General features: G+C 39.3%; 1 protein-coding gene across 2 annotated transcripts in view; it reads right to left on the bottom strand.

Moving 5' to 3' along the window:
* The window catches only part of EHBP1 (EH domain binding protein 1), a 206929-nt gene that overhangs the window by 121607 nt on the left and 65967 nt on the right, over window positions 1-19355 (bottom strand). For both annotated transcript variants that reach the window (XM_058020046.1, XM_058020047.1), the window contains exons 6-7: window positions 7371-7552; window positions 5726-5865 (exon numbers count right to left, since the gene is read on the bottom strand). In XM_058020046.1, the coding sequence (XP_057876029.1) occupies window positions 5726-5865; window positions 7371-7552 (322 nt within the window). The remainder of the gene's footprint in view (window positions 1-5725; window positions 5866-7370; window positions 7553-19355) is intronic.

Here is a 19355-nt window from a genome sequence, read left to right as displayed (position 1 = left end):
CCAGTTAACACGACATAAACAAAACCTAGCCAGGTTATGGTGTCAGCAACAATAGTTAGTTTTATGAGGATGAGCATTATGCACAATCAGTTGAAAATTTAGATAGGTGTACTTGATATAATGTAAAGATTTTTTTTCTGCTCATGAAGAAAACCTAATTATGCAAACATTGTCGATCAACACAAATCAGCCCCAGAACAAATTATCTCCCTCCCAAACCCTTAAGGTTACAGCAAACTAACCCATACAATATGCATTTTAATCTTTTTTTGTTTATATACACACTCTGATTATTTAACATTTGCAATTAGTCACCATTACATTTCTGATCTATGACAAGATGAATTTACCTAAATAGTTCTAAAATACATGATCGGTATTGTGGCAGGAGAATGCAAACTGAACATATGTATCACCTGAATTTTCATTGTCATGCTATGTAAATAACATCTTGCTGTTTGTTAGAATCCTATTTCACCTTCTGTCCATACTGGAGAGCTCTAAATTGCCATGAACTAGTAATTTTAAAATGTGTTAAATGTTTAATTTTAGTCAAGATGGGGATGACCCCTTAATTCTGGAAAGAAAGAAACAAAAAACAACTGAGTGGCTTCTAGCCCAAGGGGGAAAATTCCTCTCTGCTCCCCCCTAACGCAGTCCCATCCACAGCATCTGACAAATGGAGCTTCTGCAGTAATGGGGATTGAGCCTGGGGCACCTCTGAGAGGCCTGAGCGTTGGTTTCTGTGGAGAGGGGACAGCCTTCCTCAACCTTCCACATGACAAACAGGCAAGAGAAACCTGTGCAGGAGAGATGATTCTGCTTGTTGAATACCACTGCCCCACTGACAGCCTTTTTCATCTCCTCTCCTTTCCCCATGAAATAAATGGATTATGCCTTCCAGTATCACCAGCTAAGTTAAAGCTTCATGCCAGTTATTCTTTTATTTCCTTTAAGCTTTAATTTCTTGTGTACACAAGAAGATACCTCTCAATAACACTTTTCATTTACTGCTGTTTTGAACTTGACTTTTTCTCATCTGGCTTTTGTTTGGGAAAGGAAAATTTGTCTTTATTCAATGAACTAGTTTTAGGGAGCAAGATATCAAAGTGAGGCAAAAATTGAGTAGTATTCAGACTGTCCCAACTCACGTTGGTGCTTATGGATGCCCAGAACTTCCTAGTCAGGGGGGCTTTTTCATGCTTTTTCATAGCTGACACACTGACACCCCTCCTGACTTCATGCCTTTACAGACAGCACAAAGAAACTGAAGCCCAAAGCAGACCAGAACCTGGTAACACTTCTGTCACATGGATAAAAACTTCTTTGGCAAATTTAAACTGCTTTGCAAAGACATGCCAATCTTCAAATTACCAAGGAAAATCACCTACTCTGCCAATATCTATTGGGCATCCTAAATGCTGACAGTGACAAACCCCAAGCAGGATTCCTCTGTAATGTATCTCCCTCCTGATCTTGACCTTAAAGCATAAATCTACTTAGATGGTTTTACATGTATATCTGTCTACATGGAGTTAACTTAATCATCCTCACTTCCTTATTTTTAGTTCCAACAGACAAGACTAATATCCTAAAAAATAACACCAAAACTGTCCCAAAACTTTGCTTTCTCAGTATAAAACCATACATACATCTGAGAAATCTACATAATATAATACTATCTTCTGGGAATTCTTAGGACTCAAGATAGACAATGGAACATACCTTCCTGTACTCAAATAAAACAGAGCTGACCTCATAAAACAGCAGTACTAACGAATTAGTAGTTAAAACCAGGCTCAGATGCTGACATGATTTACAATCTATTATGTCAGCATCTGGAAAAAAAAACCCAAAACAATTATAATTCAGTTTTTATTGTCAGAAAATAACAAATTAAGTTCAGAGCTTTAAAAAGAGGGAGTTCTTTGATGTGGTCTGAATCACCTGGTCTTATCTGCCAACCTAAACACCCATACGCACTACAATGTTTCTCATTACAATATTAAATGGTTTATGTCATATTTTGGAGTATGGAAATGGTAGGTTGGAGATTTATATCCTATATTATCTTTTATAAATCTCATTATCTACAAACACACATTAGCTTGTTCTACAAGTATGTCACATAAATCACTGGTTTGGTTTTTGGGGTTTTTTTTCATTCTTCTCTCTTTCTTTTTTATTTTTTTTTCTTTTTTTTTGGGGTTTTTTTTTTTTTTTTTTGTTTTGTTTTTTTGTTTTTTTGTTTTTCCAAGCAGCTTGGTGATCCTGACAAAGAAAAAGAGTAAATGTACCAGAAGTTGCCAGGAGAGGTATGGTTTTACAAATTGCAAAAAAAAAGGGTCACGCATATTGTTACCCAGAAGCTTGCTCTTGAAACGGGCTGGGATTCAGGCTCCTGCAATAGGTAGCACATGGGCACGTTCCTGACTCCATGTGGTGCCCCAAGACAGACACTGTGCTCCTGGGCAGATGGAGCAGAAGGCAGCTATTAACCCCAGCAGGAGGCTCCAAGTAGGAATTAAAACATTAAGAGAAGCACATTTATTACTACCCTGTTTGTGAGTTATGAGGCACATTTTCTCCAAGTATGAGATGTCTTGTGTTCCACTGAAGACTAAGGACAGGATAATTCAGGGAGGTTTAAATCCATGTATATTGACAGTGTAGAAACTAAATATTTTAAATTTAATTCATGGCAACAAACAATTTTCAACTTCACACAGAACAGTTGGGGGAGATACGGCTTTTACACATGAAAAATTTCAACAAGAAATACTGGGAAGGAAGTGGAGTGAGATTTCTCCAAGTGAAAGCAGTGCTTGAAATGGAAAACGTCTTTCAGTCTGGTTAGTTGTATGGCAGCAGTTCCATGCTGACCACCCCAAATTCCACTGCTTTTGAGGTCAGTCAGTATTGCACCATCTGCTTCATAGCTGAAGAAACAGAGGCACAGATACCTACTCCAAGTTAGGCAACCCATCAAGGAAGAGAAGCAGCATTTCCTAACTCACCTGCACCATCTAGAGCCCCACACAGCAGATCTCCCTTGCTCTCCCAGCAGTGGATATATATGTTCATCTATGAAACTGCAACTTTGGCACAACAAAAAAGAACCGCCACAAACAAAAACCAATAAAAATTGTTGTACACTGCAAAAAGGAGCAGTGTCTGATAAAAGATTTGCAGCACCTCTTGCAGCTGTGCCTTGGGAACAATAATGTTTCAGACATCAAGTCAGCAGGGAGAAAACCCGGAGTCCAAAGTAGGAGAACAATCCTTCCCTCCTTGCTACTCATTGCAAGGCCAATTACAAACATTAACTGTGTGCTGCTCCCATCATTTCCAGGAGGTGTTAGAGGCAGTATCCCCATTTTACAGCTGGGAAAACAGGCACACTGAGGTGAGGGATTTGCCACGGGGCACTCTGAGTCAGTGAGGCATTCCAGCTCCTCAGCTGCCAACACCCAGCACAGCACAAGAGGAGAAAATGTTGGTAGCAGCAAGCTTTCAAAAGGGTTATGTAACATCCTCAATTAACTTTATGGTATTTTGTGAACACAGCTTTTGAAAGAATTCTTTGCTACATCAGTTTTGTTACATTTCCTTCTTTCTAAATTTTTCCCTGCTCTTCTACAATGATTCCTACGTCCTTCTCCCTTGCTTCCTCAGCTCTTCTACCTTTCCCCATTCATTATATTTATTGCAGGAGTCACTGCAATTGCCAATGAAATCAATCTTGAACACATGTTGAAATAGATACTTTACATCTTCTTTATTAATGTTTACTTACTGCCCTATGTTTTATGTTCTCCCATTTGCTTGGGAAATTGCATGCACTCATTCCCCTTCACCATCCCTCTCCTTCTCAAAGGTGGGAAAAGCTGGCCAGGCTCGTAAAGCAACTCAGCTGTTGTAACCAACATAAGAAGAAAAATTCCAAGGCTGACCTTCCTCATGTCATAATTCATTTACAAAAAAACCAATCCAACACTCCCATCTTATATGGTTAGAAAGTAGTATCAGAGCAGGCTGAGAAAGGCACAGAAATTGTGTATTCCAGAAGTATTTATTGCTTCTGCCTTTCATGGAGGTATTGTTAGTTTTGAACAGATAATTTTGGCCTTTGCAATAGCAGATGGAAAAGCTGAAATGACTCTAAAATAGCTTGTGTTGCACATCAGCCTTGCCATCTATCTCCAGAGATGTTCACTCCATACCCAAAGGACAGTAGACAGCCTAGTCTAACCTAGATCAAACTTTTGCTTGTTTAGGAATCATTGAGTGCTTGTTGAGTGCTGCAAAATCAAGTGTTGAGAAGCAAGATCAGATGCTTTTCACCTGCTGCCCTTCTGCATCTGGGTTTTCTGTAGCCCTCAGTGCCATACCCAGGCAGATCCTAATAAAACCCTTGTGCACAGCAGTTTCTATAGACTGAACATTACCCCTCCTTAGTTTGGCCTTCTCTGTCATTATCCAATGGCCTGGTGGACACGTCAGGTTTTGGTTTATGTTGTGATCTGATTTATTCTGGTTACACTGGGAAAGAAGTAAACCCTGCAGAATGATTTCAGTGTGACCAGACTGGTATATCTCTGCTCCCAGACCAAGAATACATTATCCTGGTTTCTCAGATATCTCACTCCACACTTTCCAATATGCTCTGTGCCAGACACATACAGCATAACTAGAGATTTAGCCAGGGTAAAAAATGTTTAATTGAATATGTAAAGCATACAGAAAACATATTTGCATCCTTTCACAACACTAAATGTAACTAAGTAATAAATGCTTCAGGCTGAACCTTTTGATTGCAACGAAAGCTCAAAAAGAAGTGATGAAAGTAATGTTTCATAACACTGAACCAATGCTCCTCTGAATTTTCAAGAACAGATTTGACAATTCACTTCTCCACTCGAGATGCTCTTCCCCCACTTTGGAGAAGGTTCCCTTTATTTCAGACATTTTGAAAGAGCATTGGAAGTTATGAAGTCTGGCACCAGAAGTTAATTTTCTTTTCCTGATTCATTACACAAAGAGTTCCTACAGAACCCATCTGGAGCAATACTACACACTGATCTCTACCAACAATTTAACATCATCTCATCCTGATCTGACTTGCCTCGATTAGTTCAGCTATCCTGAACACACTAAGCATTTTCATCAGCAATTCAAATGTGGTTACACTATCTCACTTCAAACAACTTCACTATCAAATTCATTAAAGTCCTTTAACAGCCTCCCAGTTTCTTTTCCATGAGACACCCCCACCCAAAAGGCAGCAATATGCAGCCTGGAATTGCCATGTTATTGAGCAGAACCTCAGCACTTGTCCATGGCACAACTCATTTCGCAGTTATTCTCATAAAGTGCCTTCATTATTTCACTTGAGCCTCTCCTCCGGTCTTCTCGCTCACTGACCCTCTCCCTCAGCTTTTTCTGCTCCTCTGCTCATGCTGGTTCTTTGCCTCCCTAAAATGTTACCTACTTAGTGCATTCTCTCCCCAAAACAGGACACACACACACAAATCAAGGCTCTTGGATTCACAAGTAATAAACTTCATTGAGTTATGGATGGGTTCCTCTTCAACCAAGCTATCCTAAATATTGTTTTGGTTGTTAGGATTTTTTTAAAGTGAAATAAAAATATAGCATAAGGATTAAAAAAAAGGGACAATAAGCAAAGGAAACTATATTTTACAATGCCTGTGGCAAAACCAACCTGTAATTTTTGCAGCCTTTTCCTCTTGATTCACTCTGTTTTCTTCATCTTCTTCATTGTCTTCCTCAAAATCATCTAGGTTACCAATATCAGCTTGTTTCATACTCATCAAACTAGCCAGGCTTTGCATGTCTTCATCCCTAAATAACAAACATGACACCAGGCATTAAAATGCAGATTGTTAATACCACACTTGATATTACTGCATTCTTAAAAAGTCTTTAAACATTTTGATGCTTTCTTCAGGGAGGTCTATGATATCAGATCTGATCTTGAATATGGTGAAAAAACAAAATTAATACAACTCATAAATATATATCAATTTCTGAAGGGAAAGTTTTTAATTAACAAAATTGTAAAGGGTAAAAAAATACTCTTTGCATCAAGAGTTAATTTAACAACTGCTTCCTAAAATTTTAAACCAGCCCAGAAAGGCTGGCAAATGCTTGTTGCCTGGTCTGCTTTGGTAAAAGTGAAAATGCTTGGCCAGACCTACTGCCCACATGCTGTGTGCAATGCCTACATTCATTCATAACTCCTGATGCTGTTACAGGATTAAAATCCCTTCTATAAATATCTGAAATCATTAACAAGATTTTTAAAAAAAGGTAGTGTCTATTTACACATACTAGAAACCAATGCTTTCACAAAGAGCAGCCTTTTTCGGATGCCTTGTTCAGGGTGCTATGAAAGCCCTGTCAATAACTTACAATCTAGTGTGGCCACATTTCTTTTCACAGAGAAAAGCAAGGCTCAACTTCCCAAAGATATTTCTGGGATTCACATTCTCTGAACCTCAGAGAAAGAAAAAACAGTTCTTATCACATTTACTGCTCCTGTGTTTTAGAACAAGTAAAATGCATTGTAGAAATTTGTTTACCTGAAGAAAATTAATAATTGAATTCTAGTGCGAGTGTTTTGATTCATTAACCAATTAAATCCATGTGTGTGTGTTGGGACTGTCAGCTAACAGTCATGAAATTCTATACAGTTAAGTGCTTGTGCAAATTTAGTTTAGATGTAATATAGTATAGAATGATATGGTACAGTAATGTAATTAACTAACTTTCTAATATCCATGAAGTCAGATGCATCATTTCCTCCCCTTCGTCGGAGTTACCTGCTTTCTGATAATCTAGAACCAAGTGAGTGAGTCAAGGGAGAGGTAATCAGCACCCAAGAGAACTCTTCCCACAGGACGCTCTTGTGCTCAACCCAAAATCTTAACTCTAACTCCACCCTCCCTCACCTTCCAACTGGCTTTGTCCTTATTGCATTTGTGAAATATCAGTGGGTTCCCTTGAAATCTGCCAAGAGTATTGTTGGATGAGGACACAATGAACATAAACACACACTCCCACTAATTTCAGACCTGTAGATACTTTTAAGCTGTTGTTACTTAAAATGTCTGTAAGAGTAGAGTACAAGCCATCTGCCTCTGAAGAACACAAGGCTGAAATCAGAGTAAGAAACAACTTTTACTCAGTTAAGAAACCAAGTATGGCAGGAATGATAGGTATGCTGAAGGATGCTCTCAAATTCCACCATTCTATACAGAAAGAGCTCTTTATCCAAAGGATTCTTTGAAAAGCAACACAAAGCAGGCTATCTGGTTTAAAAAACCCCCAACAAACAAACAACTTACGTGGCTTTTCCTTCCCTCAGGAAAATACAAGATAAGGAGAATTGCAGTGTGGCAGCTACCACTTTCTTAGACAAAGGCTTGAATTTTAACCTGACATCTGTCTGTGTAGGCATAGGGCTGGCATATTGCTTCATGTTGATGCTGCTGGTGGCAAGCGCTTTTCTACGTCCAGAAGGAGATTCCTGAAAGCAAAAGAAGAACAAAGCTAATGTGAAAGGTGCTGTTACACTAAAACATGCATGTGCACAAAACAAAAAAATGCACTTATTAAATCTGTGGGGGTTACTTGGGTTGTGTGGTTTGGTTTTGGTTTTTGGTGTTTGTTTTTTTTTTCCAAAAAATCACTATGGCTCTGCCGAGCGACAGAAAATCATTTCTTAAACTACATCAGTCACTAATGGTGGTGGAGCTTTGAACACTTTCTTAGTGCAATTGAAAAAAAAAAAGGCTGTCAAAAAAAAGGCTGTCCACTGTGATTAGTGGTGCTCCATGACAAGATCTAGGGTGTCTTTAATGGCTTGAGCTTGAACCAATCCACAGCCCCCATCCAGTTAAACTGCTGGGAATATATTCTTGTTTCCTTTCACAGCAAATTGGACATGCTCTGTCCAAACATGGCTGGTTCTGGAGTGGAACTTCCAGCCTATGGAAGACATAGGTTTGGACCGTGCATGTATTTCTTTGCATGTGGTTTGAGGTCAGCTAGTTTGTGTTCCATGCTCAAACAGAATACCTGAATATTTTTCAGAGAAGCGGTTCTTCTCATTAGTGGTGTACATGCACTACCAAGAGCAAAAGGTTCCTGAAACTAAAATTGACAATACTTCCAAAAATATTGATAAAAATTTTTCAAGGAAAAAATAAAGAGCAAAATAGATAAAAGCCAAATTTTTATTTGAAAAGTGGAAGGTGTATTTCAGTATAAAAATGTTGCTCATGGCTTAACAATCCAGATAAATTAATCTAAAATACATCTAAGAATCTACTCTCTTGTTTTATCTGGTATCAGCATCGTCAGGAAAGGAATGATTATATGCAAAAAAGCCCTAGTAACAAAAAATAAAATAAAAAAGCCCTGCTATTAATTCTTTTGAAAAATGTTCTCACAATAGGACATTTTACTGCAGTTGACAATTTGTGTTGAATAAAGAATACTAATTCAATCAAAACATTCAAGCATCCTTTTTCAAAGTACTTGACATTTCTGCCCAGTAGAATAAGTCAGAATGTAATATGTCATCCCCAAAGAATACCTTGTTTAAAAAACTAGCCTTATCTGACAGATTATGCACAGCAATATTATACAGAACTATTAGTGCATGTAGATACCTTATGAATGAATTTCAAAAATGCATCAAACACTTGAGAAGGATTTAGGCCCTCTCAGAAGAAATACTTAAGAATATGCAAATACTCTCAGCTGAATTAAGTTGAACAGATGCGACTCTCACAAACAATACGAGTGCTCCTTCCCTGGCTGCAGTTGTCAATCAAAGACCAAGATTAAGGTCCAAGGTTCTGACAATGTGTAAAATGGAAAGTACAATCAGGGAGTTTCCATTATTACACAGATATGAACAGCAATAATCTGTTATTGTATCATGCCTTTAGAATAACTAACATTACAACTCGTTATACAGAATGCAAGGTTTACTGCAGTGCCTGTTCAGGCATCTACACCCAACAGGATCTTAGACAACTCATCTTGCAAGATTTTGAATAGTTGATGTTGACAGTAAGATGTTGATCTTAGCAAGGTCTCAGAGCAAATCATGAATGTGGGTGCTCGCTTGAAGCCTCACAGATGAATCATTCATCAGCCACACCATGCCTGTATTCTGACATGCTCTTCTCAGTCTGACACAAAAATCGCTTTTCAGCAGCTGTGAATATCCCAAATCCAACAAAGATCTGGATTTATTTCCTTGTTAGCTACAAATGCCTTCTCAGTGCTTGCTCACTCGTTGGACGCAGCCAATGCCATGAGAACAACACAGAGATCTCCCACTAAGTCGCTTAGGGAACACCAATATGCTTCAGTGACTCCAAAAAACAGGGCTACCTGGGGGCAGAGCTACTTTCTCTTGTTACAAACACACCATCTTATCTGCTAAGTCAGGTGCATGTTGTCTTTATCAAAGTGATTTTTCTAAAAAGTCAAAGCAAACAAGATAAGTCAACCCCATCCAATTCAGTGGTGGTTCTGAAGTGAAGAGAAAGCACACAGCACTGAACTTGCAAGCATGCAAAAGCCAGACACAGATAGCAAGGCAGAAGAATTTTGAAATTATGCAAAATTACATTTTCACTTAGTATCTACTCATTGTACAAATGATCATCTTGTCATTTGCACCTTCAGATTATCTGGATTGGAGAGTGAATAAGAAACATGAATAAGGAAGAAGACAAGTTCTCCCAGACAAGATGATCATCAGCAATTCCTAATGGAATCTTCTGGTGTTAGCTGATGTAGATGAAAAGGGAGACTAGAATGCAGGCAGCAGGGTGTCAGGACAAAGGGAAGAAGCCAGCCATGAGCAGGAAGATTTTCCTATCACTACATATCCTGATGTGCTGTGAAGAACAAGATACTCTTGGCAATCGAGTTCAGTCTCCCTAAGAAATTAATTAATTTCACATTTTTGTGGGCCAAAGACAGAAGTTGACTTTCCAAGTTCCAAATGCTTACAAAAGTCCAAATTTGTAATATTATCATACACAAAAATCCCCAAACCCAAATAAAATAGACTGTGCCTGATATTTCAAGTCTTATTTTGCTTCATATGCAAGTTTAAGTATATCCTCCTACTCTTCCAGAAAGTGAAGTCTGTTGGAAGTTTTGCAATGTTTTCTCCTTTTGAGCTTTACAGGTTTAGCCTTACATGGTTTTAGCTACGTAAGTAGATGGGGAAAAAAGTTTTGTATGTTAAAAGAATATTCTCAAACTGCTTAGGTCCATGACTGATTTACAATGGATTGTGTTTTCTACTCTGACACACAACCAGCTTCTAAAAAATTGTCTTTAAATGTTAGAGCATGCTAATAATCACTTCTTGAAAAGACTGTAGCATTTTCTTCCTAAAAATCTACATGATTCCTGTAGTAGAATTTGAGTGACCCGAGAAACGGAGACATTTTCTTGCAGAAGGATAAACAATTCTTAAACTAGCAGGGATCAAATAATGCAAGAATGGAGTAGACAGCAAACCTGCAAGCAGAGTGGACAGAAACAGCTGAGCAGTAGGCTTGAATGAGTTATTCCAAAGAGAAGCCCACTTTGGTAGGACACTGAATAAATAATATCCATTTAAAGGTAAAAGTCTGATCTGGTGTTTACTTGTGTCTCATATGAGCATGTGAAAAGTCAAGCAGGAATCCCAGTGCAAATGTTTTAATTGCTCAACTTTCCTGCTTTTGCCTATATAATCAAAGTTTAAACTGTGTAAGGCTCTGTTATGCCTTCAGGTGTTTTACATCCATGTGACTGCCAGGGTTGCAACATCCTGTTTTGTGAAAGGGTGGCATGAAAAGTCAATTTTGAAGTCACAAGAGAGAAACAATTCAGTGCAATAATAAAGAGAAGTGAGAAAACACAACACTTAACAGTGAAGATGGAGTGCATTCTGCAAGAAAACAGCAATTTTGAAACCCTTTACTCTTAAGAACGGCAATGCATTATGCAAATAAAATCAGCCATGATATCTGAATGTCACAGAAAGACAGAAGATAACATACAATGCCAGTAAAATAAAAATACCTCTATGCTATCTTCCAGCTCAAACATGCTACTGAGACCGAGAATGGGCACTGCTGGACTCATAGGAGAATGCATAGAGCATTGGTTAACAACTGTTTTTTGTTGTTTCATGTTTGTTACTGTATGGTTCTAGCAAGTGAAACAGCTCACTGGAAAAAAATAAAATGTGTGATTGTCCTAGAAATCATTAATAAATTATTTTAATTATTTGAAATATAACTATTTAGTATGTTAGCAGAAACTACAGCAGGCCTATCTTCTTGCATAACAGAATAATGGCTGTGTTGGGTCAACTAAAGGCTCTGAGAAATCTGTATGTTATTTTAGAAGTACATGGTTTGCCAGAGTGATGATTTTAGTTCACTTAAGAAGAGCAAAATCTGCACATAAACCCACAGCAATACTTCTCCATCTTTCTCTCCAGTGTTGGGGAATTTCTGCTTTTGTATTCTACACTTTTCTCTCACAAGCAGCTTCACTTCCCTTGACAGTCTCCTCCTCCTATTGCCCACAGTCCTCAAAACGCCTCAAAAATACACCATTTTTGGGGTGAAATAACCCTATCTGGGCAGTGCATCAAGCTGTATCAGCTGTTTCCAGCTGGCAAGGCAGCAGGATGTCTCTGCACTATGCCCACTGGGTGGTTGATACTCCTGCATCCTGGTAGTTTAGGAAAAATTAAGCAAATTATTAAAAATCTGGAAGAAGAAGATGCACTCAAAGTTAGCAAAATGAAAATTAATATAGAAAACAGAAATACTTCCTAATACCCTGGAGTACTTTGATTTCTGATTTCAGACAAAGAAATATGCAGAATAAGCAATACTCAATAGATCAATAAAAGTTGCATTCCTTTTTGAACAAAGGAATATTAGTAATAATGAACTCAGGCAGTTCCCAATTTCTAGGCATGCTGTTTGTGTTTGCACAGACTTGAAAAACATCACCTCAGATACCAACAGAAGTGCAATTCAGTGGTGCCATCAGAAAGACAAATTCCAGACAATCTGAAGCCACAGGAATCACAAGCTGTGAGTGCAGGGCCAGGCTCAGGTGAAATCTCACCTTGCACTTGGCTCTGCCAAAGCCTGGGGACCAGCAGCACACACAGACACAGCAAACAGGGTTTCAAAAACCTCTGCATGGTTCTTCAAGGAGCAGTCCCCAGCACTATCCCTCCCCAGCATTTTAAGCTACTTCCACAAATCTTCAAATGACCATCACATAACAAAGTTTGGGGCTAGAGAAGGGTAAAATAACACTGGCAAACTGCAGTCAGCTCAAATGAAGCCAATGAAGCTGCATTTACTGACACAGATACAGGGCCAGACCCATTTATCACACAAATTCCTTTCCAGTAATGCAACCATGCATTATTCCTGCCACAACATTCCTGACTCTGAGCAGTGTCAGGCATCCCAAAACTTACTAGACAGGAAGTGCCACCCTTCTATAAATATCTGCCTGGCATAAAGGATTCCCACAGCCTGATCTCCTTCTGCAATAAGACCAGTGTGGAGCAGTGCTATGTACCACCAGCCTTGTCTAGCAATCATCCCCATCATTCCCTACTAAAGAGATCCTTTCACAGCAAGCAGGACTAAAATACTCTAAGGAACTAAGTGCAGAGAGCCTGGACCACAGCTATAGAACAAACAGCTCATTTTTACTGGGAAGATGATAACCACAGATGACAGACATGTCACACTATTAAACAGTGCCCAACTCTGTTCCAAAGGAAGCGAGCCAAAAGATTAACACCTTCACACAAAAGGTCTGAACTCAGATTCTTAATTTATAGGAGACAAATAATGCTGTAATGTGAATTTCATGCAGTCTTCTTTCCTTAAAAATGTATTTTTAATGACCTTGTATGCTGTACTTACCAAGTGACTGGCAAGTCTTCTTCAAGGTTAATATAAGAGGTGCAAATAAGTAAGAAACATTGTATTTTCTGTTAAACTGCCTCCAAGCTTCTAGAGTTACACAGAACCAAAACACTGGCTGGGTTTTGTTAATGGGGTATATTCCTCTGTGTTATTTGGGCTGGGGAAAGAGTCCCCCCAGAGAAATCAGCAGGATGTGTTTTACCTCTGCACACCTGAACTCAGCCTGCCTACACAGAGCCGTGACCCTGCTGTGCTGTCTGTAACCCCTGAGGTTCCAGTGCCCTCCCTTCCACACACACACATATTGAGAAATAACAGGAAAACATTTCCATTCAGCAGAAATCAGAACAAAAACTACTGAAGTTCTTCATTATTTAGATAGTAAATGGTCCCTCCTTAATAGAAATATATTAAGTAATTAGTAATCAATGTACAAACATTATCCAAAAAAGACCCAGCTAGGGAAGACAACAAGTTGCCTTACTGGGTATTATTTTGTCAAAAGGAACAATAATTATCATCTTTCTCACAAACAAGGAAAGCATACAACATAATATTTTTGCCTTTTCATCTTTTACAAAAGCAAATGCCAAAAAGCCCACAAAGACATGCAGATTTTAAGGAGGAGCAAACTTTGGCAGTAAATAATTGACAAAGCGATTTGTCCGGTTCTAAAAACTCCCTGAGAGAAACAATGGGTTTCCCTCTCCTTTGGCCTCAGAACTAAATGGAGACTGTTGTGGAGGAAAGCTGGCCCCTGCAGCCCCCTGGCCCTGCAGCCCCCAGGCAGCAGCAGAGAGCAGCTGGAAGTTCTCCCTCTCCTGGCGAGGATGGCAGCCCGGCGCCGCTGCCGCACGCACCATCTTGCGCAGATGGAAAGATCACTGCTTCACCAGCAGAGCAAAATGGATCACTGCAGAATTTAATTTGGGAGAGTATACAGCAATTAAATGCTAAAATAGACAAGCTACAGGGAGCTCTCTCAACTGGAGAGAGTAAATTAGAAACTATGTCAGTTAAAATAATTTAGACAGGCGGATGGGAGATTTGGAGGACCGAATGAAGGCAGCACGATCTCTGCTGAAAACTTGTTTAAAAGCAAATAATGGTTGAAGGTATCCAGAACATTACTAAGAATTATGATGCATCTGAATTGAGAATTTAATGTTTAAAAACTTCTGCACATGCCAGAAACGTTGGAGCCCTAGACATGAGGGCTTGGAATGAAATAAAACATTTTTAAACATTGAAACAGCTACCCTTAATGACATAATTATATATTTGTTATCCTCACAAAGTGACCTTTGTCCTTGCAGAACCAAAGTCCTTGTACCAGACTGTTTATCATACTGGTCATGTCTTAGGTTTAAGCTTGAAGGCTCCTTCAAAAAACACCAACATGTTGGTTTTAACAGCACATCCACATTGATGAATCATTATATTGGAAGCAAACACACTGTTTCTCATGTAGCACAAGCAGAGACAGTAATTTCAGTAATGAAAGAGAAAACACTATATGCTACTTCAGCTTCTCTCTTCTTACAGCCCCATGAGATTTCAGTGGCACCCTGAGAGACTGGGGTATGTAGTGAAAGGTTCTTTCTGACTAAAATCTTACCTGCGCTCAACTGACCTGCTGTAGGTAACAACAAACCTTTCATCTTCCCAAGCTAATCCTCTGCATTCACAGACTCTGGAAAACTCCAATGATTAACATCAGACACAAAGTTTAGAAAAAGAAATTATACCTAATAAACTGAGTTAATTCATCCACAACTATGCAGAACAACACCAAGAAAATTCAGAGTTCCTGGTTTTCTATCAAAAAATACCATTAAGCTTCTTAGACAACTACTAGACAGATGGCAAAGTACGTGCATAATTAAAATTTTAGTTGAGCAATTTATTAATAGGTCATCTGTATGAGAGAGGTATCCCCTTCTAAAGGGGGCTTGCTGCTTACAAAGGACAACAGAGAAAAAATTGCAGGTAAGATGGGTAATTTTAGTAAGTAACAGAACCCTGAAATAATGAACCTTGCATAGGATGTGGATAACTGCTTTATGTATCTATTTATAACATCTTCAATTGCTTTATCCCCTGGACTGTTTTGGTAATGCAGAAACAACTCCTGAACTCTCCCTCAGAAGTATACAGGAGATTGTAACTGATTTGAGAAATATTCACTCTAGTATTTGTAGCTTTTTTGCTCTTTCAGATCACTTCCTCTAGAGATGCTGTGCAAGTTTCTTTTCCTCTATAGTGGCAGGTTTCAATTTACTCTTAGATGCCTTTGACCAGTTAAACTCAGAATGTCCTCGCACTTGAAGAAATTACTGTATCTTTGCAAAGTACATGAATTTTTGCTTGTGTTTGCAGTGCTACAGCTTGTGCTGCACCACTCAAGAGCCCTGGAATATGTGACTATCCTGTTTCCCTTAGCAGCAGTAAAAGGACATCCTTTCCTGCAAAGTCTAGATCCCAACATGCTGAGCTCACTAATGCCCCAAAGGTTCTGCTTCCCTTTCACAGCCACTCACTCTCTGCTGTTGGGATCACTCCACATCAGGGACTGTCTGTTCCTTTCCCTTCCCCAGATGCTACAGCAGCCAGGGATGTGACCATCTCCCCCAGGTCTGCTAAGGCACAGGGTACAGCTGTGTGCAAGCCTGTGGGAGCTACTACATAGTAATCATTAGCAAGCAAAAGCCATCAAGATGAAATAATTTTTATATAACAAAAGCTATAAAAGTAACTCCTACTGTAAACTCCTGTACATTTTTACTTTGCCATGGATGTGGGCCACAAGCTTGTGGAAGTTCAGCTGAAGCTGGCAGCGAAACATCATCAATTGGCTGTTTAAATCCTCCAACCTTTCCTCTCAAAGGAGCAGATTTAAGGAAGTCTGGGCCTGAGCTGCTGCTGCCACGTGGCAGGTGAGGCTGTTAGAAAAGCACAGCATACAGGGCTGGCAGCTCAGCAAAACACAGCAGTCCCTCATTTCCTGGGAGCTGTGTGCAGCTGCATCCCTCTCACTGTGCCCCCTGTCTCCAGGAGCAGCTCCCATGCTCTGCTTCAGCTGAGGCACTTGCAGGCAGCGTCCCCCGAGGCTGGGCTCATGTTCCTCCCTGCTTTTGAAGAGTCTGCTGTATGAGTCTGTAGTATTTCTGTACAGTTAGCTTCAACACAAAGTAGAAATACAGATAATTTATCTAATGTTAGAGAAGGAGAAACAGTGGGTGATGAACTTAGCTCCTAAACTTTTAGCAAAAATTGGAGTAAGAAACACACTTATTTTGTGTGACCTCCTCTCTCCAGGGGGAGGACAGGGTAGCTGACTTCACAACAATGACTTTATTTACTGCTTAGCAGCTCATAACTACATTTTTTCATGTATCAACTAAAGAGACTCACAGGTTGTTCTCTGGTTTTATTTTAAATAATAGGCAATACCTGGTACAAAATTTACATTTAAGCTCACCTACCAATGCCTGGTACTTCAGTTCTACTTTGCCTGATAGGAAACCTCTATCATCATGATGCACTCCTCTGCTGTGTGCAGAGGTCTCCCATGAATGGTGCTACTACACCTTCAAACAGCTACAAAAGAGAGATGTCCAGCTAGCATCCCCCCAAGAGAGTCAGTCTTTAAGGAAAAATAGTTGACTTATTTTTTTTAAGGGTAAACTACTTACTGATTTATTGTTAGTTCAGCTTGTTTTCTCTTTCCATTCCAGTCTCTAAATTCCCTTACTCTGTCTTGGTGTCGCTTCAAGACAAATACCCAGAATCCTGAATGCTAAAAAGGTGTGTTTGAAATAATACCTCAAGCTCAGGAGTGAATATTTAATGTGAATTCAATATAATATTAAGAACAGTTTCTGCACCTCAGGCCATGCCTACCTATAAACCTTGTCCTGAGGAAACAAATACCATGCAGGAAGACATATGTGATACAGGCCCCAGAATTAACTCTTGATTATTTAAACAAACTTGCAAACATAAGCACATTATTCAGCTCCTTTATAATCTCCAACAACAAAGCAAGTTTGAGGTAAAACTCCTTGAAGAAGAAGCAAAGTGAAAAGATTAACTGCTCCAACAAGCTTACATACTTTCATTCATCTTTCCAGAGAAAGACTTAATTATTTAGCACAGATATAACCTGTTAAAATGGGATTTTCAAAATACCAGTGTGTCATCAACCAGTTGTTATCATCTGAGGATAACTTCCATAGAGGAAATGCACAATGTTAAATGACAAAGTTTGCAAGGCTCACGACAGAGAAAAGCCTGCAAGAGTGTCAATATTATTGACTCTTACTTTATATTTTTTCTGTACTGAAAATTGAACCTTAACTGCAAAAACCCAGAGCAAATAGCTGAATGGTCTGTAGTGCCTGATGGCTGTGTGCTGAGCAGTGATGCTCACACCATGAACATTCCTCTGGGCAGAACCAGAGACTCCAGGTCAAATGACTGATCACTTTGGGAATTTCTCAAAGTTAGACTAAAAGACTACTTCATAAAAGACAGCACAATGTTCTTCAAAGTGAACATGTCAGCAATATTATTGCAGCATGACTGTATCTCCATTATTAAATTCATGACTGTGCTCTTTTTATTCTCTTGCATCTTGCTCACAGCTTCGCAGCATATGCCAAAATCACCAGAATACATAACAACAACAGGACACAACTCAGATGGAGAAATGCCTCAAAATACAGAGAAATTTCTGGACCTGCTGTTGCTCTTCCCTCTCCCTGTATCTCCCACCACCAACAAGAGGACACACTGCAGGGCCACCACTGCCCTCAGCTCCATGGCTGTGATTCTCATCACAACATCCACTCTGGAAGAGTTGGCTTTTCAAGGAAGGGTCTCCATCCCAACAGACAGTTCTCTGGCCCTTTACTACTATTCTTTATACTTAAACCTTATTACTATTCTTTATTACTATTGTCTCGTGCCACTTTATTTCTATTACCCAAATAATCACTATGAGGGGGGAAACCTCAGTGATAGAGATTCAGTCTGCAAGTCTCCTCCCAGCTGTTATGTCAGAGCAGCGTGGCTGGCAGGGGATGGTTCCTGAGCACAGCAGGATCTGCAGAGTTCAGGAAGGAGAAAAAATTCAGGCTCTGAGGATCTCAGCAGCATCATCCTGCTGATGGGGGGGCTGAGCCTGATGTCAGCAGGGAGAAGCAGGGAGCAAAGGGCGGGAATACAACCAGGGCAAAAGGGAGGCAGCTGAAAATTCACATCTGTGTGAAGCTGGAATGGGGGCATGCTCACACATGTCAGACACCTCAGCTGTCACACCCTGTGCACACACAGCAGTGGGAATGGTGTGGGGTGCAGGTGCACTTATTTATTTCTTTATGTCTATGTTTATAAACAGCACAGTATACATTTTAACAGCAAGGATAAACATAAAGCATTCCAAAATGCACCTCAGCAATAAACATAAACCTCAAGCTTTTGAAAGCCTATCCCACCCTCCCTCCCCCCGAATTTGTTTCAATCAGGGAAATAGCTAAATGGATTTCTTCTAACTTTGTACTTAAAGTAAAATTCACCTCAAGGCTGACAAGCATAGAAAATTTCAGTCCAATGGGTGATTTTTTTTTTTTGTTAAAGCTGCAATAGCCTGAAAACAGGGGCTTGTAATGAAGCTGCCCCATCAACCATAACCACACTGTCAGTAGAGCAACACAATCATACTGCCTGTGCAAAGAAGCAATGCATTTAACATTTTCTTCACTGTGTATTATCTATTAGCTGAGTTTGTCACAGAGATATGTGGCAGTTCCCTGCAATACTTATGAATATATGGCAAGGCACACAAGAATCCATCTATGTCTGCTTCAGCACAGGTTTGTCTTATTACATTTTGGCAAACAACTTAAAACCCACCCTCCTTCTCTTACCTTAGGTTTCTGTTAAATACCGTTACTATCTAGAAATTGAAGTCGTCTGAGGCAAACATCTCAGATCTTCCCATTGCTATTCTCTATTACTAATGCACATTACATGTTCAATTCTCCCTTGCTGTTCCTATGAAAAAGGTCTTGTCAAAAACAGATTTCATTTTTTCTGTGTATGCACAAATTAGTTATGGATGATTAACAAAGCATTCATTCTTTTATTTGCTTTGGCTGAGACTTGATCTGTGTTACATTCATGTGAGGGAAGCACTCAATTTTATGTTGATTAAATATGAAACACTGCACTCTTGATAAAAAGAGTTGTATTCAGAGCTGCATATTATACAGACAAAAGATGCATGTTCTTGGGCTAATAGTTTCTTAAACAAGTTTTTCCAGATTTTTAATTGCA

This window comes from Melospiza georgiana, chromosome 3, assembly GCF_028018845.1.
Source record: "Melospiza georgiana isolate bMelGeo1 chromosome 3, bMelGeo1.pri, whole genome shotgun sequence".
NCBI classification, from domain to species: Eukaryota; Metazoa; Chordata; class Aves; order Passeriformes; family Passerellidae; genus Melospiza; species Melospiza georgiana.
This window is presented reverse-complemented; position numbering and strand designations above follow the sequence as displayed.